Source organism: Vanacampus margaritifer, chromosome 3 (genome assembly GCF_051991255.1).
Source record: "Vanacampus margaritifer isolate UIUO_Vmar chromosome 3, RoL_Vmar_1.0, whole genome shotgun sequence".
Classification (NCBI taxonomy): Eukaryota; Metazoa; Chordata; class Actinopteri; order Syngnathiformes; family Syngnathidae; genus Vanacampus; species Vanacampus margaritifer.
The window spans coordinates 4,238,616-4,259,788 of NC_135434.1; the positions used below are offsets into that span (position 1 = coordinate 4,238,616).

At 39.8% G+C, this 21,173-nt stretch overlaps 1 protein-coding gene across 1 annotated transcript in view; it reads right to left on the bottom strand.

Annotated features, from left to right (window-relative positions):
* Positions 1 to 21,173, bottom strand: part of LOC144048469 (uncharacterized) — a 121,151-nt gene that overhangs the window by 48,583 nt on the left and 51,395 nt on the right. The window contains exons 5-6 of the mRNA XM_077560480.1: positions 6,663 to 6,791; positions 5,802 to 5,864 (exon numbers count right to left, since the gene is read on the bottom strand). Of these exons, the coding sequence (XP_077416606.1) occupies positions 5,802 to 5,864; positions 6,663 to 6,791 (192 nt within the window). The remainder of the gene's footprint in view (positions 1 to 5,801; positions 5,865 to 6,662; positions 6,792 to 21,173) is intronic.

The window sequence follows — 21,173 nt, forward strand, 5'->3', positions numbered from 1 at the left end:
GGTTTAGGGTATTCCGGATCTACTACAACCCTGATTGCTACACTGTTTGTGCTCAAATATCCGTGACTTTGATGCAAACTCTTAGCATGTCAATGACGTTTTCTATGATATGCTAGCATTAAGCTAAAAAGACATTTTTAACTCTTTGACTGCCAAAAACGTTAAATAACGTTTAGTAAAATCATATGGAGGAGTGCCAAAGACGTTAAAAGACGTTTGTTTCAAAACAGAGGTGAAACTAACCATTTTCTATTGTTGATTACTCAAAAACGGAATGAGGTAGAAACAAACTTTTTTTTTCTGATGAAAGATGACAGTCCAATCTTTCATTTGGTAGTATGTGTGTTTCCATAGTCCAAACACATAATTTTCTGTGGACCTTGAAAGATCAGTCAAAATGCTTAAATCGGCTGGCACCCACGGCATCCCTTTTCTGAAAACGTCTGGCAGTCAAAGAGTTAAGGTAGTGTTGTTTTGTTGTTTCGAATACACAATATGTATTTCTCTTTGTTCTACGGTTAAGTTTGGCAGCAGACTTTAACCGCGAGCTGGAATATTGTACCTTCTTTTACCAAATGTTACTGGACGTGCAGGGGGGAGTTCGAATATGTCTTTTTTGAAACGTTCCCACCTTCTGTCTTGGTATGATTTTGTGGCGCTCGCCTGTCAGCAAAAAGACTTCAGGCAGCCCAGCAGGATTTGGAGTCCATTTCCTGTGGTGCGGCATCATGCGACATGATTGGCTTTCACGGGACTCTCCCCTCCAAGAATCTGAGAGTTCTAAATCGGGCCACATCGGACTTGTCCTCTGTTTTCACTTAAGTGTGTGTTCGCACACTGTTTCACCTCCTTCGTGCATGCTAAGCGCTCCCTGATATTTACGTAGCGTACACCTCTTGTCTCTCTTGACTCCAAAGTGGCTTTTCAACACTTTCCTCACTTTAGTGCTCAAATTGATTTTTTTTTTTGGCGTTTGCTTAAACAAAAACAACATAAACTTGCTGAAGACTACAAAGCCAAACACACCTGGTTACAATTTCTCCGCCGCTTTTCCTACACTAACAAACCTACCAGGGCGACCTGCAGCGTAATCTTTTCTTTCTTTATAAGCCAGCTTTGGATAATTACTTATCTTTTACAGTGCAGTTCCCATTGAAAATAGCTTTTCAAACAAAGAGCTTTGCAGGGATTTTGCCAGGCTGGTACACTGTATGTGCTGCTTGCTTTCAAGGTGCAAGACGAGGCAGTTTACTTTGGCGGCCGCTGAGTAAAGCTCAGTTGTGAGGGGATTTAGGAGGAGATCCGAACGTTTTATTTTACGGTCGCCACCTTTGATTGCTCTTAATTCCTCGAACACGCTTCGCTTTGTTGACATACTGTGAGGTGAAACCAAAGTTTGCTCGTTAGATGAAAGTGACAGCATTAGGAAGGCATTTGCTAATAAATAAATAAATAAATAAATAAATAAATAAATAAATAAATAAATAATAATAATAATAATAATAATAATAATAATAATAAGTCTCCCACAGGCGGGGAAAAATAATAAACAAATAAAGGAACAAATGGAGTTTTCTGACGGGGTCCAAGATTATAAAGCAAAAGGTTAGAGAGATAAAAGAGTCCGTGTGACCGCAGCTCCTCTCATTAATTTGATAACTTCATTCTTTTTCATGAACAATCAATACCATTAAAAACTAATTTTTTCCACTTGCTCTCAACTGACGATAACATCACCTTGTGCTGAGGAAGTAGGTAACGACCAATCATGGCTCACCTGTTTTCCGGGTTTTATCAGCAAACTGAGCCATGATTGGTCATTACCTACTTCCTCAGCACAGGCGATGTCATCGTTAGTCGACATCAAGTGGACATTTTTTTTCTTAAAAGTAACAATTGTATATGAAAAATAATGAAGTTATCAAATTCATTCTGGATAAAATCTAAACTTTTTACTGCTGAAAATGGCTCAATGAGTCAAGTATCCCTTTAAAACAACCAAACCATGTTGACTTCAACCGCCGGCTAATAGTGGAGCCCGGGTGTTTGAAGCAAACATGGTGAAACAGCATATAGCTGTTATGCTACACGCAAATGGAATAAGCCGTGTGTATTTTTTCGAGGCTTTGCGTCATAAAGTGCTCGCCGAAAATGCGGACACACTTGCCGAAAGGTGGGCATCCGTCAATGACGGGCCGATAAAACGATGGTTTTGCACACCTCTGGTAATTAACTCATTTGCTCTCAAAACGTAGAAATACATTCTATTTTAAATAGTACCATGCTCCCAAAGACATTCTTTGGGATATGTTTGTTTTTTTTATGCTAGAGCAAACAGAAGGCTTTGATGCAGCCTCTGAACTGAAGAGAATGGTAACGGCAATGGTAGTTATAAAAAAAAACGGCCAGCAGGTGGCAGCAGAGTATAAGAGATCAACCAGGGCCATGTTGCAACAAGCTCTTTTCCCCAGTTTTAAACAGATTTGTGAATAATGATGAAACTTTTTTTTTTTAATGCTAATTGCTGCAAAACGGAAACAGATAGAAATATACTTTTTTTTTCCTGATGAAAGAAGAGACTTTTAATCTTTCTTTTGGTAGGTTCCTTGTTTTTTAGCAATAGAACACAATATTCTGTGGGCCTTGCAAATTCAGTCAAAATCCAGTAAAACAGCCTGGAGCGAAGGGGGTTGCTTCAGTGAAAATGGCTGGGAGTGAATGAGTTAAGAATAATCCGCTCAAACTGGTAAATTCAAAAATATGATTAAAAATCCTGAATGTTTCAAATAAAGATGATAGGAAACAAGTTTCATTTGTTTTGTTCGACAGAAGGAAGAAAGCTTTCAGCAGAGTCTCGCTGCTGAATGACTCAAGTGAATTCACAAGATCTTTCTTAAAGGATGTTTCACACCATCAAACAGATATCAACAGCTCCTGTTCACCTGCTACAAGTGTGAAAACTAAACATTGTGGTTTTCTCAGCAAATGACAGAACTTGCAACACTAGCACTCTACAATTAGCTCGTATTGTACAATAATAATGATTATCCCTGAGGGCCCTTCAACTACACGATAAATGTATCCTCTAACCACATGAAGAAAAAAAAAAAAAAACATTGTGACTGCAGTCTACTGTCAGAGAAAGCCAGACTCAGATCTTCACAGCGTCTCCTGTCACAGCCAAACCACAAACAAAAACATCACATTTCGCAGTTACAGCAGAGTTACCACAGGCTATTGTCTTGGACAATTAAATATGGCGGCATCGCTCATCCCTCGGCTGCCTTCTCGGCTTCGTTTGTCTGCACGACCCCGCCGATTCATCACACTGACAAGAAACGACGGATGAACTGTGCCAATCGGCTTCTGTGGCTTGTGGCTTCCAATGGGTTTACCCACTTAAGGGTGTCAAAGAGAGAGAAAATATTTGGAGGAATTAAGATCAAATTAAAGCTACTAAATAGAGCAGAGAGAACGTTTACCATTAAGATGATTTTTTTATTTTATTTTTTGGACTACGAGGTGTCTTTCGGCAAAAGTATAATTAGTAACCCATTCAAATTGATTTGATCAGTGTTTAAATGGTAAACAAAATGCAAATGTGGATTTGGTGTACGAATCCAGGCACTAACCATTAGAAACATTCTTAAGGAGGTATCAATCATTTGTGTTTTTTTTTCCCCCTCAAAATAGTGATTAGTTTATTTCTTCATGATAAAAAATTAGTCAGGTTTCCATCCAAATTGTTTCAAAATTTTTAAGCAAATTTACTGAAAATGCGCAAAACGGACTTATGCCCGTTTCCATCCGTTCTTCTTTTGCGAATATTGAGAAAGGACTCCGTCGCTGTAGGTGGCGCTATACACCATCATGGAGATGTGATCCACCAGTAATTTAAAAGAAGAAGAAAAACAGGAAGCGACTGCGCCGTGCGATGACATCATACGAGTTTGCTTTTGTAATTCTTTCTAAACCGTAGCGTTTCTTTGCTGTTTTCATCTAAAATTGCTTTCATATTTGCTAATTTAATTAATTCCCCCCAAAATTTGGTTTGGTCGTCCAACCCCAAACATTCCTTTACTTTATCGTCTGACATTGCTTTGTGACTACAAACGTACGTGTGACTTGATATCCGGTCTTGTGAGTGTTTATTTGCAAAACCTATTTCCATCGCCAAAATCTTCCTTTTTCCGATACGCTTCAAGCGTAAAAACTTTTTTTTTGCAAATTTTGTACCCTTTATTCGAATTTCTCGCGTTTTCATTCAGTTTTATTTCCACATTTCTTGAAAACTCGAATAAAACATGGGTGGATGGAAACCCCACTAGTAACTGCGAAGAGTAAGACACAGCAACATTTTGTTTCTTTGATTTCATTTTTTTCCCGTCAAATCTCATTTCCAGGGGCTTTAACATGTAACAGAGTGCCGACGTGAGATCTGCTCCGCAGAGACAAGAAGGCCACCTGTTGAAGGGGCCCGCCGAGAGGGCGGCCGGCCAAATATCCAGCAACATGTCGGATTCTCTGATTAACATTCCTGGCCGGGACTCATTTAGCAAATCTGTCAGCAGGTGGACGGAGGGGAAGCAGGAGGCTCCTTGGCACAATAATTGGAAGAGAATTCTGACTGTGTCCTTCATCGCCGCTCATAATGAAACAGGTGAACTTGGGAGAACGACTCGGGAGTTGACCTCGCCTGCTTGTATAAGTGAGAGAGCGACGCTGGACAAAAAGCTCCGCTGGTAGTGCTGGTTCGTTGGCAAAAAGGAGATTTTTTTGTTTTAAAGAGTGGAAAAAAGGGCTTCCCCCACCCTTGCACAAGAACTCCGGGTTCAGAAATCCTGTGAAAGCAACAGCTGTTGTTTCCTTCTCCCCAAACAAAGGCCAAGGACCCTCTGGAAGCTGATACTCCGCTGAGGGGCGCTTGTAAAACGAGCCGGGCCGCAGAGAAATGAGACAGTTCTTCGATTTGTCGCCTCGGGCGCAAAAAAAAAAAGTCTGACGAGAAGAAGCCCTTTTGAGCGTCGCGCAAAGAAAAGACAAGACCTGACAGCCCGGCGCGGACAATCGGACCGCGGCCGTGAATGCCTCGGGGCGAGGTGGTGCCACCCAAATGGACGACAAAGACGTCCTTTTGGGTTTTGTCGACGCTTCTCGGGGCTATGGGGGAAGTCGTATATCTTCTCTCCAGGCAGTGCCACTTGCATTAAAAAACATAAACCCTACATTAAGTGTTTGGTTTTGAAAATCCGACACTGATTTCCTGGTCCATAAATCCTCTTGTCATGAAAAACAAAACAAAAAAAAAACACACAGGAGAGTATTGAGAGCAGCACATCCCACAACGCGGACCTGACTGACGCCGATTGTTCAACTAAAACATGTGAAAAGGTTTGTTGGATAGCATGAATGATGTTATCCCTTTGCCTGCTGCCACGGGAGCAGCTGTAGCTTCACACACGCTTCGAAATATTGACATCCGTTACACAACAAATGCACTTTGAGCCTTTTGTGTTTCACGATCTCGATTTAGCCAAAAAGACAACCTGGGTTTCTTTTGCGGTGTTTCTCGTAATTATACGACACTAATTTATGTTTTGGATTATGCTCATCCAGAACAAACATTTAAAGTGGAAGTCAACCTTAAACATTTCTTGATAATAATATGTTATATGTGACTTCACTGGTCTAAACATGACATTCTGATTAATATTATATTTGTGGATTAAGAGTTATGAAGCAATATCCAGCCATTTCACAGCTCACCTGTTTTCTGACGCTGAGCTGTGATTGGTTGTTACCTGAGCCCGGAGCAACACTGATGTCATCTTCAGATTGACAGCAAGTGGCAAAATGGCCGCCCCCTGAAATGGATAAAAACGTTTGGATTTTGCCGCTTAACTCATATTCCACTAACACAATATTGACCAGAAAACAATATTTAGACCAGTGGGGCTGCATAGAACACATTATTGTGCCAAAAATGTCTTAGAGTTGACTTTCTCTTTAACTGAGGGACAGTTATCATGAGTAGCCAACAGAGTCTTGCTTAAATCGCTAGCTCGATATTAAGCTACATTGCTAGCTAATAGATATTTAGTTTAATCGCTAGCTCGATATTAAGCTACATTGCTAGCTAATAGATATTTAGTTTAATCACTAGATAGATAGATGGATAAATAGATAGATAGATAGATAGATAGATAGATAGATAGATAGATAGATAGATAGATAGATAGATAGATAGATAGATAGATAGATAGATAGATAGATAGATAGATAGATAGGAAATTGAAAGCTATTAGAATGACATCTCGTGTTTAAAACAAGCACGCACATTAGCCTTTTTTTTTATGTGTAAAGCACTTTGAGTTGTTTCTTTACATGATAAGGTGCTTTATAAATAAAGTTGACTTGACTTGACTCAAGTCAACTAGCTTAAAGCTAATGCTAACAAATAATAGGAAACACATTTATAAACCTTTACTATACCGCTATAGAAATAAAGTTGAGCTGAGCTCTATGTAGATCTTCGTCAATCCGTCCATCCATTTTCAGTGAAACATTCAGCTATGGAAAGGTAACGGCCCCTCATAGGAAGTTTTCAACACACACAAACGAAACCAATTTTGTTGATATTGACAATATACTAAAGTTTTCACCTTTTCCGTGTTGCGTCCGTGAATGGAGGTTGGGTATCTGAAGAGAAAACAGCGGCTTCCAGAGGTTCTCCTCCACTGTTGCTGACCCGGAACTGTCAGGCTGGCTGATCCACAACAGGCGCTTCAGTCCTGCAAAGAATGGCTGATTTAGTTTCATCCAGAATAATCCATTTAAAATTGCCTACATGTTATTGTACATGTACACATTGTTCAAAGTAGAACTTTGTCACCCAGCAGGTCGTGATGCAATCAAACAATAACTTCCAAACTGAGGACAGGAATGCCCCATATCGCTGCTAGCCAACAAATCGTTTTAGGCAAGAGTTTAATTTGGTAACGAATTTTTGGGTTGGCTAAAGCTATGAACAGTATGTTTCTGTTCGTGATTTTGACACTTCTTGGTTGGTCTTGTTGAAGCTGTTTCTGTCCAAACCAACTACAGACGTTTAGCTTACCGTAGTTTAGCTTAGCTTAACTAAACACACTAGTGTAGCCAAGCTAAACTAGGCTAACTATCTGAAGCATGTGGCATCAAGCAATTTTATACAGCATTTCATAACATGTTAAAAATCGTTTTCGGCAAGAGTTTAATTCAGTAACACATTTTTTGGTTGGCTAATGCTATGTACAATTTGTGATTTTGACACTTCTTGATTGATGTTGTTGACGCTATTTCTGTCCAAACTAATTACTGACGCTTAACTTGGCTTATATTACCGTAGCTTAGTTTAGCTAAACTAAGCACACTAGTGTAGCTAAGCTAAACTCGGCTAACTATCTGAAGCACGTGTCATCAATCTGTCAGCAAGAAAGCAATTTTATACAGTATTTCCTAACATGTCAAAAATACTCCCTTGCTTTTTCTCATTATTTTCTGTAGTTTGAGACTCGACACCATGTGTGCTTCCTCTCTTCTACTGATACACACACAAAAAACACTCCCTCTGTCGTCGCAGATCTTACATCTGTTCTCTTTCACTCCTATGTGTCCTGCTTTACCCCCCCCCCCCCCGTGACACACAAACACAGAGACACAAATGGAACAATTTAAACTTATACGTTCTCTGTTTCTTATTGAAGTTGTTTTTTTTTTTTTAATGGAGAAGTTACAAGACGAGACTAAAATCATAACCGTATGAGAAAAAAGTCATATTTGATTGAGGTAAAAGTCCTTTTTCAGATCAAAGGCTTAATATTACGATAGCAAAGTTGGAAGTTGTATATTTTCTACATTAAAAAAAAAAAAGAGGCATTTTTTTGGAATAAAGTCATGATACTATAAGCATGAAATGAAACACTATTTTGCCGCAATAACGTCAGATTTTTCTTCACATGATTTTTAACTTTCCAAGTTGAACTAGGACTTGAAATTATGCCATTTTTTCTCCAAAGCATTTGGGTAATACAACTTTATTCTTGTAATATTGCAACTTTACCCACCCCCCCACCCCCCAAAAAAAAATGTTTTCCAAATATTATAAAACTTTATTTGCATAATTGCAATTTTTATATTGAAAATGAAAAGATTTTTGCTAGAACTTACACAAATAGTTTTCCCTATAAAAACTAAACTACTTTATTCTTGTAATATTATGACTTTAACCTCATACTGTAAATTTACTTGTTCGCTGTAACCCGAATAGTACTTCATAAAAAGAGGAAAAGATGCTTTTCCGTACAGTTTTATTTTAACATTTAAATCTAGCATTTTACTAGCCCATTTTTAACCTCAAAAGGAAATTTGAAATGGGTTATTTTGTGACCGAAGACCTACTTGGTGACCCCAAATGGCTCCACTTCCTAATTTTAGTTTCTGCATTAAATTCATCTTGAAAAAAGAAGACGGGAGAAGCGGCGACATGTGAAAACCTTGCTGCTCTGCTCCATTGTGAACGCAAGCACAAAGAGGGCTTTATTGATGACCCTGAATCAGCGGCCTTGCTCTGGGCTGCTTCACTAAACTGGACCATTGTGCGGCCCTTTTTGCAGCCAAAAGTGGGGATTATTCATTATGTGCTTAGCTCATGTCTGATGCATCATGTTTTAGTTTTTTCTGCCACTGAGACTCACAATTTAGGAAACAAAAGACTTTGGAATTATACTTGCTTTAAAATGTTATTTTAGGGAGCATCTGAGCCACGTGAAACTGCAAACGTGTCAGTTTACATAAAGCACACGCTTCCCTTGGCCCGGTCGGACCTTAAACAGAGACGTCCTCCTTGCGCTCAGAGGTGAAGTGCAGCCTGCCGGCGACCTTCGGCTGGGATGTGTTTGCTCTCGGGATTTCACTTGAAGATGTTTACAAATGCCACCGCGGGAGAACACAACAGGAAAGAAAGTGACCTCGACCAGCCCAGTGAATGGACTCAAGCTTACAGAGATCAGGGGCTAATCTGCTGAATACACAGATCGCTTACAATCACTTTCGCGCACACCTTTTTCATTCAACTTATTTTGGCAACTGAAATGCAGAAACTTGTCCGTCACTCGGCATCATTTGGACATTTGGCTTTGATTAGTATTACCGCATTTTGTAATGCTTAATTCATTCACTCCCAGCCGTTTTTACTGAAGCAACCCCCTTCGCTCCTGGCTGTTTTACTGGATTTTGACTGATTTTCCAAGCCCCGCAGAACATTGTGTTCTATTGCTATAAAATTATGGAACCTACCAAAAAAAAAGATTAGGGTCTCTTCTTTAATCAGGAAAAAAAAGTATATTTCTATCTGTTTCCGTTTTGCAGCAATTAGCATTAGAATATAGCTAAGTTTCATCATTATTCACAAACCTCTTGAAAACTGTGGGTAAATGAGATTTTTGCAACATGGCCCTGGTTGATCTCTTATAGTCTGCTGACACCAGCTGGCCGTTTTTTTGTAACATCTACCATTGCTTTAATCGACCTCTTCAGGTCAAAGGCTGCATCAAAGCCTTCTGTATACTCTAGCATTAAAAAAGAAACAAACGTATAAATGCGTTTTTGGGACCATGGCAATATTTAAAATAGAAGGTTACTGAATGTTTTTGGGAGCAAATGAGTTAATGACTCATGTGTGTGTGTGTGTTTATGTCCTAAATGTATATTTTGTAGCTATAGTGTCTTTTTAGTTGTCGTTCTAAATTCAGTTGAACTACCATAGACAAATTCCATGTATGTTTAAACGAGGGCTGAGCACAAATAGGTGGTGACTAGAATTGAGTAGCAGCGAATTGGCTGCTGAAAAGGAAGGCCAAATCAGAATTTGAGTCATTAGTTGGGTTTCCATCCACCCATTTTTATTTGAATTTTCAAGAAATGCGAAAATAAAACTGAATGGAAAAGCTAGAAATTCTAAAGAGGTTCGAAAATTCGCAAAAAAAAAACGTTTTTACGCTTAGAGGAGGTGGATTTGAAGCGTATCGGGAAAAAAAATCAGTTTTTTTTTAAATATTTTTTTTCAGTTTTTTTCAATAATTTTTGAGTTTTTTAATAATACCTTGACACATCCCCCCTGTTTTTCTGAAAAAAATCAGCCTGTTTTTATGAATATTTTTTTGACGAAAAATATTCAGTAAAAAAGAAAAAAAATAATCTGAAATAACAGAAAATTTTAAAAAATACTCAAAAAACAAACAAAGCTCCCCCAAAAAATTAGTCAGAAAAACAGGAGCTGTTTTGTTTTTTTCAAGTGAATGCAATATGCTTCCGTAATATACCAATACCTCTGCAAGTTTTCACATAACACAGCCACTGTTGAGAGAAGCGGTTTCATGTGTGGTGTCAGGGAACACTAAAGCATTGACCCAACAGATAAGATCTGTTATTAAACATTTCAAAAGGTACGGGAGTCCGACTAACCCACACACACTCGCTCTCCAAAGAGACTTAACTCAGCTGTGTGTTGGCATTCAAAGCGTCTTCTGTCCCACGCCTGCCTTTTCATTAATTACTTTGAAGGCTCCCGTTTGTGTTTGGCTTAACAAAGCCGCCCGAGCTCACACAGCATAGCCAACATATTTATGACCTACAGTCTGTGCAAGAGGCCGGCCTGCGTGAGCCCACGCTCCTGCCTGCGCTGCGCTCACACAGGCAGGCAGCATAAAAGGAGGAAATGAATGTGTGAGGGATGAATGCGTGGCCCTGGGGGTCAGCTTAATGGAGTGAGATCCCGGCCCCTATTGACTTCCACAGCCAAACTATTAACTCCCCGCAACTCCCGAGCTACGGCCTCATTATTCATTTGGGGGTGAAAGCACATTCCCATTTACATATTTAAGTTTGCCGAGTTGTTGGAGTGAGGCTGTGACGAGACCAATGGATTTCTGAGAGGGATTCAATATCATCATCGCACCAAGTAGTTTGCGAACAACCAGAGGTGGCAAATCCAGGTCCAGAAAGTAAAAACCCTGCCACAGTTTGGCTTTAGCCCCAGGTGCTAGCTAGCTAGCTCCCCGGGTGTTTGTTTACCTGCTAGGGAGCTAGCTAGCCTGCCAGTTTGGCTTTAGCCCTAGATGCTAGCTAGCTAGCTCCCTGATTCTTTTTTTTACCTGCAAGGAAGCTAGCTAGCTCCATTGAAAAGTGGCATGCTCATTTCCCTGTTTCCAGTTAATGAAGCAGCAATAAATGTTGCCGGTCCATCATTCGCCAGCAGTTTTTCTTTATCGCCAACTACTGGCCTGGTGTGCATATTACAGCACTGGTAGCCATCAAGTCCGTCAAACTAGTGTCTATTCCACTATGCTGTTTAAAAAGAACAAAAATAATTTAAAAAAAACACACACAATAATAAACACAACTTTTTGACAGTGTCAATCAAATCTGTACATTATCTTTGCAGTGCAAAACTGGTCTTAGAATCTCATTAGATTGTGTTGGACCACCTAATTGGGGGAGAACGGAGAGGGGGGGGGGGAATCCCCCAACTTCCCCCTCCCCAAACTTCCATCTAATTGGCCAACTTTTGTAAGCCTGAGGAGGAGGGCTGTCCTTACACTTTGTGGCCATATGAGGTAGATTAGCATATAAAGCATGTAGAGCTATCCATCCATCCGTCTATTTTCTATAGCGCTTGTCCTCATTAGAGTCGTGGGTGAGCTGGAGCCGATCCCAGCTGACTTGGGGCGAAAGGCGGACTACACAGTCAACTGGTCGCCAGTCAAAAACAGAGCACTTTCGGGCAAAACAGCCATTAAAACATGTTGAGATCATCATTGGAAGATATTGACTTTACAGATCGACAGAGAAACTATTCTTGTCATATCACAAATTTTTAAGCATTTTTTTTTTTTAAAGTGTAGAGGCAACTCCGAATTTAGCGCTGCACTCCTAGCGTCATACCTCATGTTGAAACATGCAGTACTGAGATCTACTGGGGAAATGTATTTATTTATTTTTGCTTTAATGCCACTGCCAGTTGTCGTTTACCATCCACTTAAGACAAAGGGAATTCCACATAGTGTATTTAAACAACCAAACGTTGCCTTAAGCACGACTTGCTAGCTTCATGCTAATGTAATGGAAAATGTCATTGCCCTGCTAACTGTTAGCATCGACAGTTGTGGTTTTAGAATCTTTTAAGCAACATCCCTACTAACATCAAACGTTTAAAGAACATCAGTATTTCATTATCTAAAGATTAGTTAGAACAAAACAATGTGCTAATGAAACAAAGTGTGGAATCCACATGCTAATTTTAGTTTTAATCATCATAACATCAAACTATTCTTTATCTTCACGAAAAAATTACTAATATTACATTGTCTACTAAGTCAGTGTGAGTAGTAGCAGTAGTAGTAGTAGAAGAAGAAGTCTTCTTCTTTGGATGTGTCTGCCTTATACTGCCTCCCAGTGGCCGATGCAGGCACACCAGCAGCAGCAGCACACTGAAATGAAATGCAGCATTTAAAAAACGGTATCATTCTTTATATTATATGTAATTGAGTCTTTTTTTTTTGTACGCACAATTTTATAAAGTCCTATTTTTCATTACAAAAAAATAAAAAATCTTTTTCTGGATTAATGGCATTTCCACTCATTTGAATAGGGGAAAGACGTTTTAAGTTACAGGTGTTTTGAGTGGCTAATTAACGCCATTTTAACACAATTAGTGACAATTGGAGTGATTTAAAAGAGCTTTGTTAAAAGCGTAATGTGATATTCATACATATTTTAATGGCCTCTCGAGACGTCAGAGTTGTTAAGAAATTCCTTCTGTGGATGTGTGTGTGTGCGTGTGTCTGAGCGTGGAAGGGTGTGCGTGTCATCAATAACAAGCGAGAGGGGTATGTTTCTTTAAGACAAGCCCATAAATGGTGGCCCGGTCAGCACCTCCTTCAGTGGGAATGAGCTGGCTGTGGTTCCAGTTTTCCTTGGCGGGTCAAGCCTGCCATTGAAGTGTGAATGGGCTGCCATGGCAGATTACACTGCACAGCTGTCCCCCTACCGTGGAAATTAAGTTATGCCCCGTGTCAGCAAGTTTTGTGTTTTCCACTCTCTGTCTCTTTCTCTCATCCCCGCACCCCCCCCCCCCCACTGCCATTATCTCCTACCCCCTCCCCTCGTATTCCTTGAAAAGTATGGGCCTCTCGCAAAGGGGTTAGGGTTAGGCTAGGCTTTAGGCTGCCGGGGTTGGAGGAATAAAACACACCCCTTAATGCAATGCGTAACCATCCAGCGCCGATGACTTGTTTTTCTTAAGTAATCAGAAAGTTCTGTTGACGCACACAAAGTCAGTGGCGGATTGTTTGTGTGCATCTTGTTGGACTGCCGCTCGGCGTGTGGCCCCTTCCCTCATGTTTTGTTTATCTGCGGCTGAAGCTGTTTGCCTTGTGGTCAAAGTAAAAAGAAAACACTCGGGTTCCTCTATAAGTGACGTATGTGAACATGCTGGGAATGTCCCCCTGAACTCCAGAAGCCCCGCAAGCAAACAAAACCTCATTTACACTTGATAGGCAAATGTATTGGAGGACAATTTGAACAGTTTGAGGAAGATACTTACTACTTACTAAAGAAGCCTCCCTTGAATACATTTGATTTCTCAGCTGCGTCTTTTCACGTTATTTTGTAGGGGTGTGACAAAAAAAAATCAATTCTCACAAGATTCTCATTTAGTACGATTCAGAATCAATTTTAAATGTCCCAAAATCGATTATTTTATACTGTCTTGCCTTTGTTTGTGTGTGCCTTTATTAGGAGCGCTGTTCATGTTGTACTCGATTTAGACACTTAGGTCTATTACACTGTTAAGTTGTAGCCACATTAGAGAGTAGAAGGAAAAAGTCACGATCAAGTTATTCCAATAAAAGTTGTTTTTTTTGCAGTGTGGAGACGTTCTTTTGAATGATAAAAGTGCCCCAAGTATCGCACTAATTAGCATTAGCGAGTCAGACTGAAGTACTTTGGATCATTACGATTCTTTGCACATTTATAAATTGAAGCAAAAATCATTGTCAATCAAATCATTTCGAATCAGAATCATACCCTATTTTAACTACCGTATTTTCCATACTATAAGGTGCACCTAAAGGCCTTAATTTTTCCCAAAAACCAACAGTGCACCTTATAATCCAATGTGCCTTATATGTGGCTCAATATTGGTTAATTAAGCTCCATCTAGTGGATGCTTAACGCAACACCAGCCATTACAGTAGCTACTATTCTGTGCGCCTTATAATGCAGTGCGCCTTATATAAGGAACCCTTTTTTTAAAAAAAAAAAAAAAAAGGCCATTCATTGAAGGTGCGCCTTATAATGCGAAAAATACGGTGCACGTATTATCTTTAGTGCATGAACTAACAGGGGTTAATTAACCCCTTAACATTCCTGCCTTTTTTTGCCAAAAACGCCTAAAAAAGGTGCACCCAAAGTCAATCTGAAGCTGTTTTTGAACCATTTGGAGTATCAGCATAGTTTTGGTCTCTTTTTGAAGATAACACTTTGAATTTTTCTCCCAAACAGTCAGAATCTGTTTAAGTGCTACTAGCACGCTATGCTAAACAGTTAGCAATCACGATTAGCATTAGCGCAATAGCGGTTACCATTTAAGGTAAACAAACACTAACCACCAGTTCACACATATAGTATATCATATCTACAGTACACATGCAATAATGTCTTAGTCACTTCCGGACAAACGGATGGAAAATAGTGCCAAGTACATTCAAAATGCCCAGTAGTACAGTAGTTGTCAAAGTCTGTTAGTTCCAGAAATGGCTGCTGTTGATCATGTCTAAGAGGCGGCCATGTTGGCAGGAAAGCGTGGCCATTAGCTTAGCATCAATGTAGGTATGCAGTTCAAAATAAGTTTGTCGTATTGGACCTATTTATATCTATGGCTGTTGTTTACTTGCGCGAGTTCTCGTCTTGTAGTACCTCTCGAACATGCTATGCTGTGCGGTGTAGATTTTGGTACAGTATTTCGTCAAGCCTTTCTCTATGATATCCAATTATAACTAAAGGGTAAAAAAAGGAAACATTTTTACAAAAAAAAACTACGAAGAGCAACTTTAGCCCCCCTTTTGTCCAACGCTCCACAGCGACATTTTTAAACAGGGAATATTCGAAATGGCTGCCACCGCCAGTCAGGTAGCAAAGCGTTCCTCCTAGTGACAGTGGGATTAGTGCTGCAGGTTTTGTCTCAGGACCCGAGGAGTGGGCCTGCAGCTCGGGTAACTGGATTACAGGCCGTTTGCTCATTTCAAAGGGTTGTGAACCCAGCAGTGGTCTTGCATGATGAAATCAAAGTGGCAGCTGAAATAGAAGGGAGAAAAACAACAAGGCTGGCTAGAATGTCTTCCTGCAAAGCTGCTAATGAGAGCCAGGCAGAAACCATGGTCTTTCCCTGGTCCCCGTTTAGTCTTTTGACTGACATAATCGTGTAATCGACAACTACTACTACTACTGCAATCAAAAATCTCAGAAAACAAGACAAAACACTTCTTTTACATGCACCCCTCAGAATACATGCACGACTACAGCGGGGAAGCGCACAGCGGGTCAAGTTGGAGCCCATTCCACCCTACACTGTGGTAACTTCAGGGGATTATTTCCAAATCCTTTCAAATGAACTTTCCATCTCAGTTCCGCCTCCTCCTCCTCCTCCATCGACGTCTCAGCCATTCCAACTGTCCAACCTTTTCGACATCACTTTCTGCACATGAGCCTTCACGGAGCCACCACCCAAAAACATCGGCTGCGAGAAATACGGCTAAATAACGCCAGTGGAACCTCCGAGGACAAACACAATCGGTGACCTCCGATTTGTTGGGATTTTAAAAGATAATTCTCATAGGAAAACAATGAAAACAGACAACATTTTTGAGAGCAAAATGAGTGAAATATTATGAGTTAGTAGATTGGGTTGAAGATTGGTATTTTAGGCGGGCTAAAGAGAGGAAGATGGTGGCAATTTTTGACAGTTTTGTTCTGTATCGAATGTTAAATTAAATTTAAGGTAAGAATCAACAATCAGATAGTAGACATACTTTTTTTTTTTTTTTTTTTTGCTTTAGAGGGCCACAAAAAAAAAATGTGACGGGCCGTATTTGGCCCCTGAGCTGTGACATGTTGCATAACTTCCAGCATACTGTACATTCTCGTTCTTCTCTTCCCATGTCCTTGTCTTAATCCCACTTGTTGAAGGTGGACCAACTTTTGAACGTGCCACAGAGAGTTAATCCTTTGCTGAAGTGAACACTAATGCAGAGACGGGGGGACTTGAGTCAGGTGACTTCACTCAAGTCAGACTTGAGTTGCCATTTTTTAGAACTCGCAACTTGTTCGCCAAAAACTCGGGACCGACATGAATTGAATTTAAACTACGTGACTTGACTTGTCATCTGATTTGTGGTTGGAAATATGAATTTTAACACAGCTTTCCTTTGCAGGAAGGGAGGGAGGAGTTAATCCTTTGCTGAAGTGAACACTAATGCACAGATGGGGGACTTGAGTCATGTGTCTTCACTCAAGTCAGACTTGAGTTGCCATTTTTAGAACTTTAGAAAAAAAGAAAGAAAGAAAGAAATAAAGAAAGAAAGGAAAGAAAGAATGAAAAACTTTATTGTTTTTTCCATTCACGCCAACCTAGCAACCCAGTTAGCATTACTGCGTACATGCTGGTGTGAAGCATCAACAGTGACGGGAGTGGCTCCAAAGATCATTCAATTTGAATTCAATTATCTGGTCGATCACGTTGGCAAAATTAAGTCAATAGTTTGCAACTCACAGAATGAAAACACAACGTCTAACTTTCATTCATCACTACAAACCCCACAAAGAACAGGTAAGCTAACGTCACAGTTTAGCTAGCACGTTGTCATTCCATTCAATTGGTCAATGGAGTGCGTCTCATATTCACTTTTTTTTTTTTTTTTTTACCGTTTTTTCGTTTTTAGCTTAAAATAACTTACTTCAACCTCCAGGATCCCTGCCTTGAGACTTGCACATTATGACTCACTCTCACCTCTCATGACATCATGCTTAATCATTCAGTCATTTGCATTTTTTCCCCCCAACTGCAATTCGACTTCCATATTTGTATTCAACTTTATAGGTTCAGCTGACCTTCCAATAAAGATGAATGAGTATGGAAAAACTGACACACGAGGACTGCAGTTGAGAAGCTCTGACCTTTTGATGGATTATAGGCGAGTACTCCTAAAAAGTAAAAACGCAAGCAACGCTGTGGACGCAGGACTCATTTTAAGAGAACAAACTGGAACACTTTGGAGTTTTGGGGAGAAGGGGGCAAAAACTCCTGCTGAGATCACATTCCATGTCAGTTTTTCATTTACCTCAACAAGGGGGGAAAAAAACGTCACCCCAAACAGATGCCAAGACTTAAGTGAAAACATTGCAAGCAAAAGTGGGGCTAAGGTTAAACATTCCATGTGCTGGAGTATCCCTATGAGTAATAAAGTCCTGGTAATTATTTTTGCCTTGTCCTCAGGCTAACTTATTGAGCCGGGATCCAAACGAAAACATGAATTTTAGCTCCGACTCGCTTGACAAAATGGTCGCGGGGATTATTGGAGTTCTTTATTAGAAGCAGGCCGCATGCGGCTTCCAACCGCAACATCGACGGCGAGAGACCGCTGCGGTTTTGCAAACATTGACCTGCGACGGTGCGCTGGAGGTGAGGGGGCGAGGACATCCGCACGGGTGGTGACGTGCGGGTCGTTTTGGTTGGGCGGCCGGGAGAGAACGAAAAAACTGATGTTAACATACAGTGGATATAAAAAGTCTACACACCCCTGTTCAAACGGGAGGTTTTATTTAAAAAATAAAAATAAAATAAAAAATTCTAAAAATTCTTCCACCATTATGTGACCTATAACATTATCAAGACGGAAAGTAAAAATTAACACTTGAAATAATATCATTGCAAAAGTGTGCACACCCCGTGGCCGTGTTCAGAATGAACCAATCGCTCAAACGCCAGACACTTTTCAAAGTGCTTCTGAATCAACAACAAATACCAGGAACGCTACTAGAACATTTGAAATTTGATTTGGGGTCACTTTTGAATGGTGCCATCTGTGTGCTGACTACCATTTAATCCAGTTCTTCTCAAATTGAGAAGCGGGCCCCCAGGGCAGCAATGCCAGGAAAGGCGGTTGGGACCCCAGGGAATACTGTATGCCTTTTTGTTTGTTTACTTTTTTTTAAATATAAAGTGTAATTGCACATCCACTACAGTAGGTGGCAGTGGCGCGCTCCTTGTCAGAGAGTGCGCAAGGAGTATTAGCTCCTCTGCAGAGGCGTACTTACAGCGGTTTTACAGACAAATGAAAATTCTATTATTTAGAGGGTTTGGGAGGAAAATATTTTCTTCCTCCTGGGGGGTGTTATACATTATTAACATTTTTAATTCTTTATTTCATATATTAACCATGTTGAAATGTTTTATAGATGTGAAGTAGGTAAAATAGTGTTGAACTCAGTATAATTTGACCTTAACCTAAGATAGTACACATTGTTTGGTCTAGAAGTTCCTTCTCAGTGTTCTGTGGGAAAACACATTCTGTTCGTGAGAGAGCGCGCACTCCTACAACTATACTACATTAGGAGCTGTCGAGTTCAACTTGCTTGTGAGATTTTGTTATGGGAAGAAGTACGAGAAGTGCCCTGAAAGTATATTTTGTCTAAAAAGAATGAACACAGGTGCAACTGAGAATTCTGTTTTTGTAATCTGTTTTCTTCTCTTATATAACATATTTACTTATTCATGAGGAGGAGGAGGAAGAGGCATTTTTCTTTTAGACTTGATTGTAATAAAAAGCTGGCTCTTCGAAGGAGGAGGGGCATTATTGATCTGAAACTGCTTTGAGTTCTATTCAATGACGTGACTGGAGATCTCCGGAATAAATCATCCTTGCGCAGGGACTCTGTTCATGTCTTATCTCATCATTTGATTTATTGGACACGCAAAAGTATGGATTTTTAATATACACCCTTCAGGGGCAGGGGGGGCATAGCAAAAACTAATTGATAAAGACTGATTCTAACAGATACAGATAATGCTTGAAATAGATTATTTCGGTATTGTAGATTATCTGAAATCTCTCCCCCCAAACATTTTAAACGATTTTTTTCCCTTTACATGGGGTTGGTGGTGGGGGTCAAGGGGTTTAGTGCCCCCTGGGTGTCATCCAAAGTGGGTGTTATTTTTACAGTTGTACTACAGTGGTGTCAAAAGACTTTTGCCTCCTAAAATTGGAAACACCTCCCTGTAACTCCCAAATTGCTATTGAAATGTTTGTGAAACCTCTCAAATAAAAAACACAACTAACCAAAAATCTATTACAATAACTTACAATCATTATCAGAAAATCGATTATAATTTCACTGAAATGATTTAAGCACATGCATTTACATCTTAGCATTCAGCTAATAGCATTCAGCTAATAGCATTCAGCTAATAGCATTCAGCATTCCCACGCAAATTCTGCAGAAATTCCACTTTGTCTAGTTTTAGTTCAAATAGTAGAATAAAGGCCTTAAGTGTAACTCAGTCCAACTTCTGGACTCAACTGCGAGTTCATTTCCATTTTCATGACAAGAACCAGAGCAGTTATTTTTTTTTAGGTTTTCCCTTTTTCCACGTTCATCCATTTACACCCTGCACATTATTATGTGCATGCTGTGCTTTTTTCCTATAAGTGTCGAATCTGCTTGTGTGAGTGTGAGAGGCAAAATAAAGACGAGGAGGAGGAGGAGAATGGAGGAGGAGGGGAGGACATGCTGGGCTCCTGAGCCTTTCTCCTGCTGGAACACTGCACGGCGGACTGCACGCTGATACTGCACGATGGCGGGGAAACTTTTTTGCGAGGGGACTTTTTGACGCACACAACATTAAAGAACACTTTGGCGACAAAAACTGGCCTTTTCACTTTGTTTTTTTGTTGCACCGTCACATGGAGGCCGAAATGGCAATTACTCATGGAAAAAGATCATTTCACAAAAGCATCTCTTGCCAGGATTTGGAGGCAGAGGCAAGATCGTTTCCCACATGCTTCCCCGCCGCTCGCCTCTCCAGAGGTGTCAAGCCGGCCTGAAAGAATGAAGTGCCTCGCCATTGTCCCGCTCAACTATTATGTGCTTAACATTACCATGACAAAGATGCCACTCGACTTCTCCTCCATCCATTCAGCTAGAGGGTCCTCCAGCACCCCACCTCCTTGGAAATAAAACATTTTTCCGCAGATCATTGACCGAGGACGTCAACAAACAGTTGTAGACGTGCATTATAGTTGCATGTAAACACTCAACAAAGGATTCGTATGATTAGCGAAGGAAGACGTGATTTTAATTGTTATTGTATTTTCCTCACTTTTTTGCCGTGTAACAACTCCCACATTATACTTCCGATTTACACCGTTCAAATTTCAACAAAAATTCATGCCTCGCAGGGTATATATATATATATATATATATATATCGTCTGATTTCACATTACTTACAGTATTCAGACAATTTAACATTAACTCATTCAGCCATTGACGGCTGTAGACGTCAAAAATCCATTTCAAATATTTTTTTTTTTTGCACTTTTGTTAACAGTATGAAAACCTAGAAAAAATATTTTTAAATGATCATTTAGAACAAATATAAAATTTGTGATTAATCGTGAGTTAACTAGTTTAGTTATGCAATTAATTACAATTTTAAAAATCAATTGCCTGACGCGATTAAAAAAAGAAATGAAAAGATTATTAAAATTTAGGGGCGTCAGGCGATTATTTTTTTTAATCGTAATTAATCGCATGACTTCACTAGTTAACTCACGATTAATCACAAATTTTATATCTGTTTTAAATGTACAATAAAAAAATTCTAGGTTTTCATACTCTTGTTAACAAAAGTGGAAGAACATGTGAAACTAATAGAAATAGTTCAAATGAATTTTTGACGTCTATAGCCGTCAATGGCATTGAATGAGTTAAATATCAACTTTTCCCCATTCATTTTCAATGGGACTGACATTGAACTTCTTCTAAGTCCCACTTCCATACATACAACTTATCATCATTATA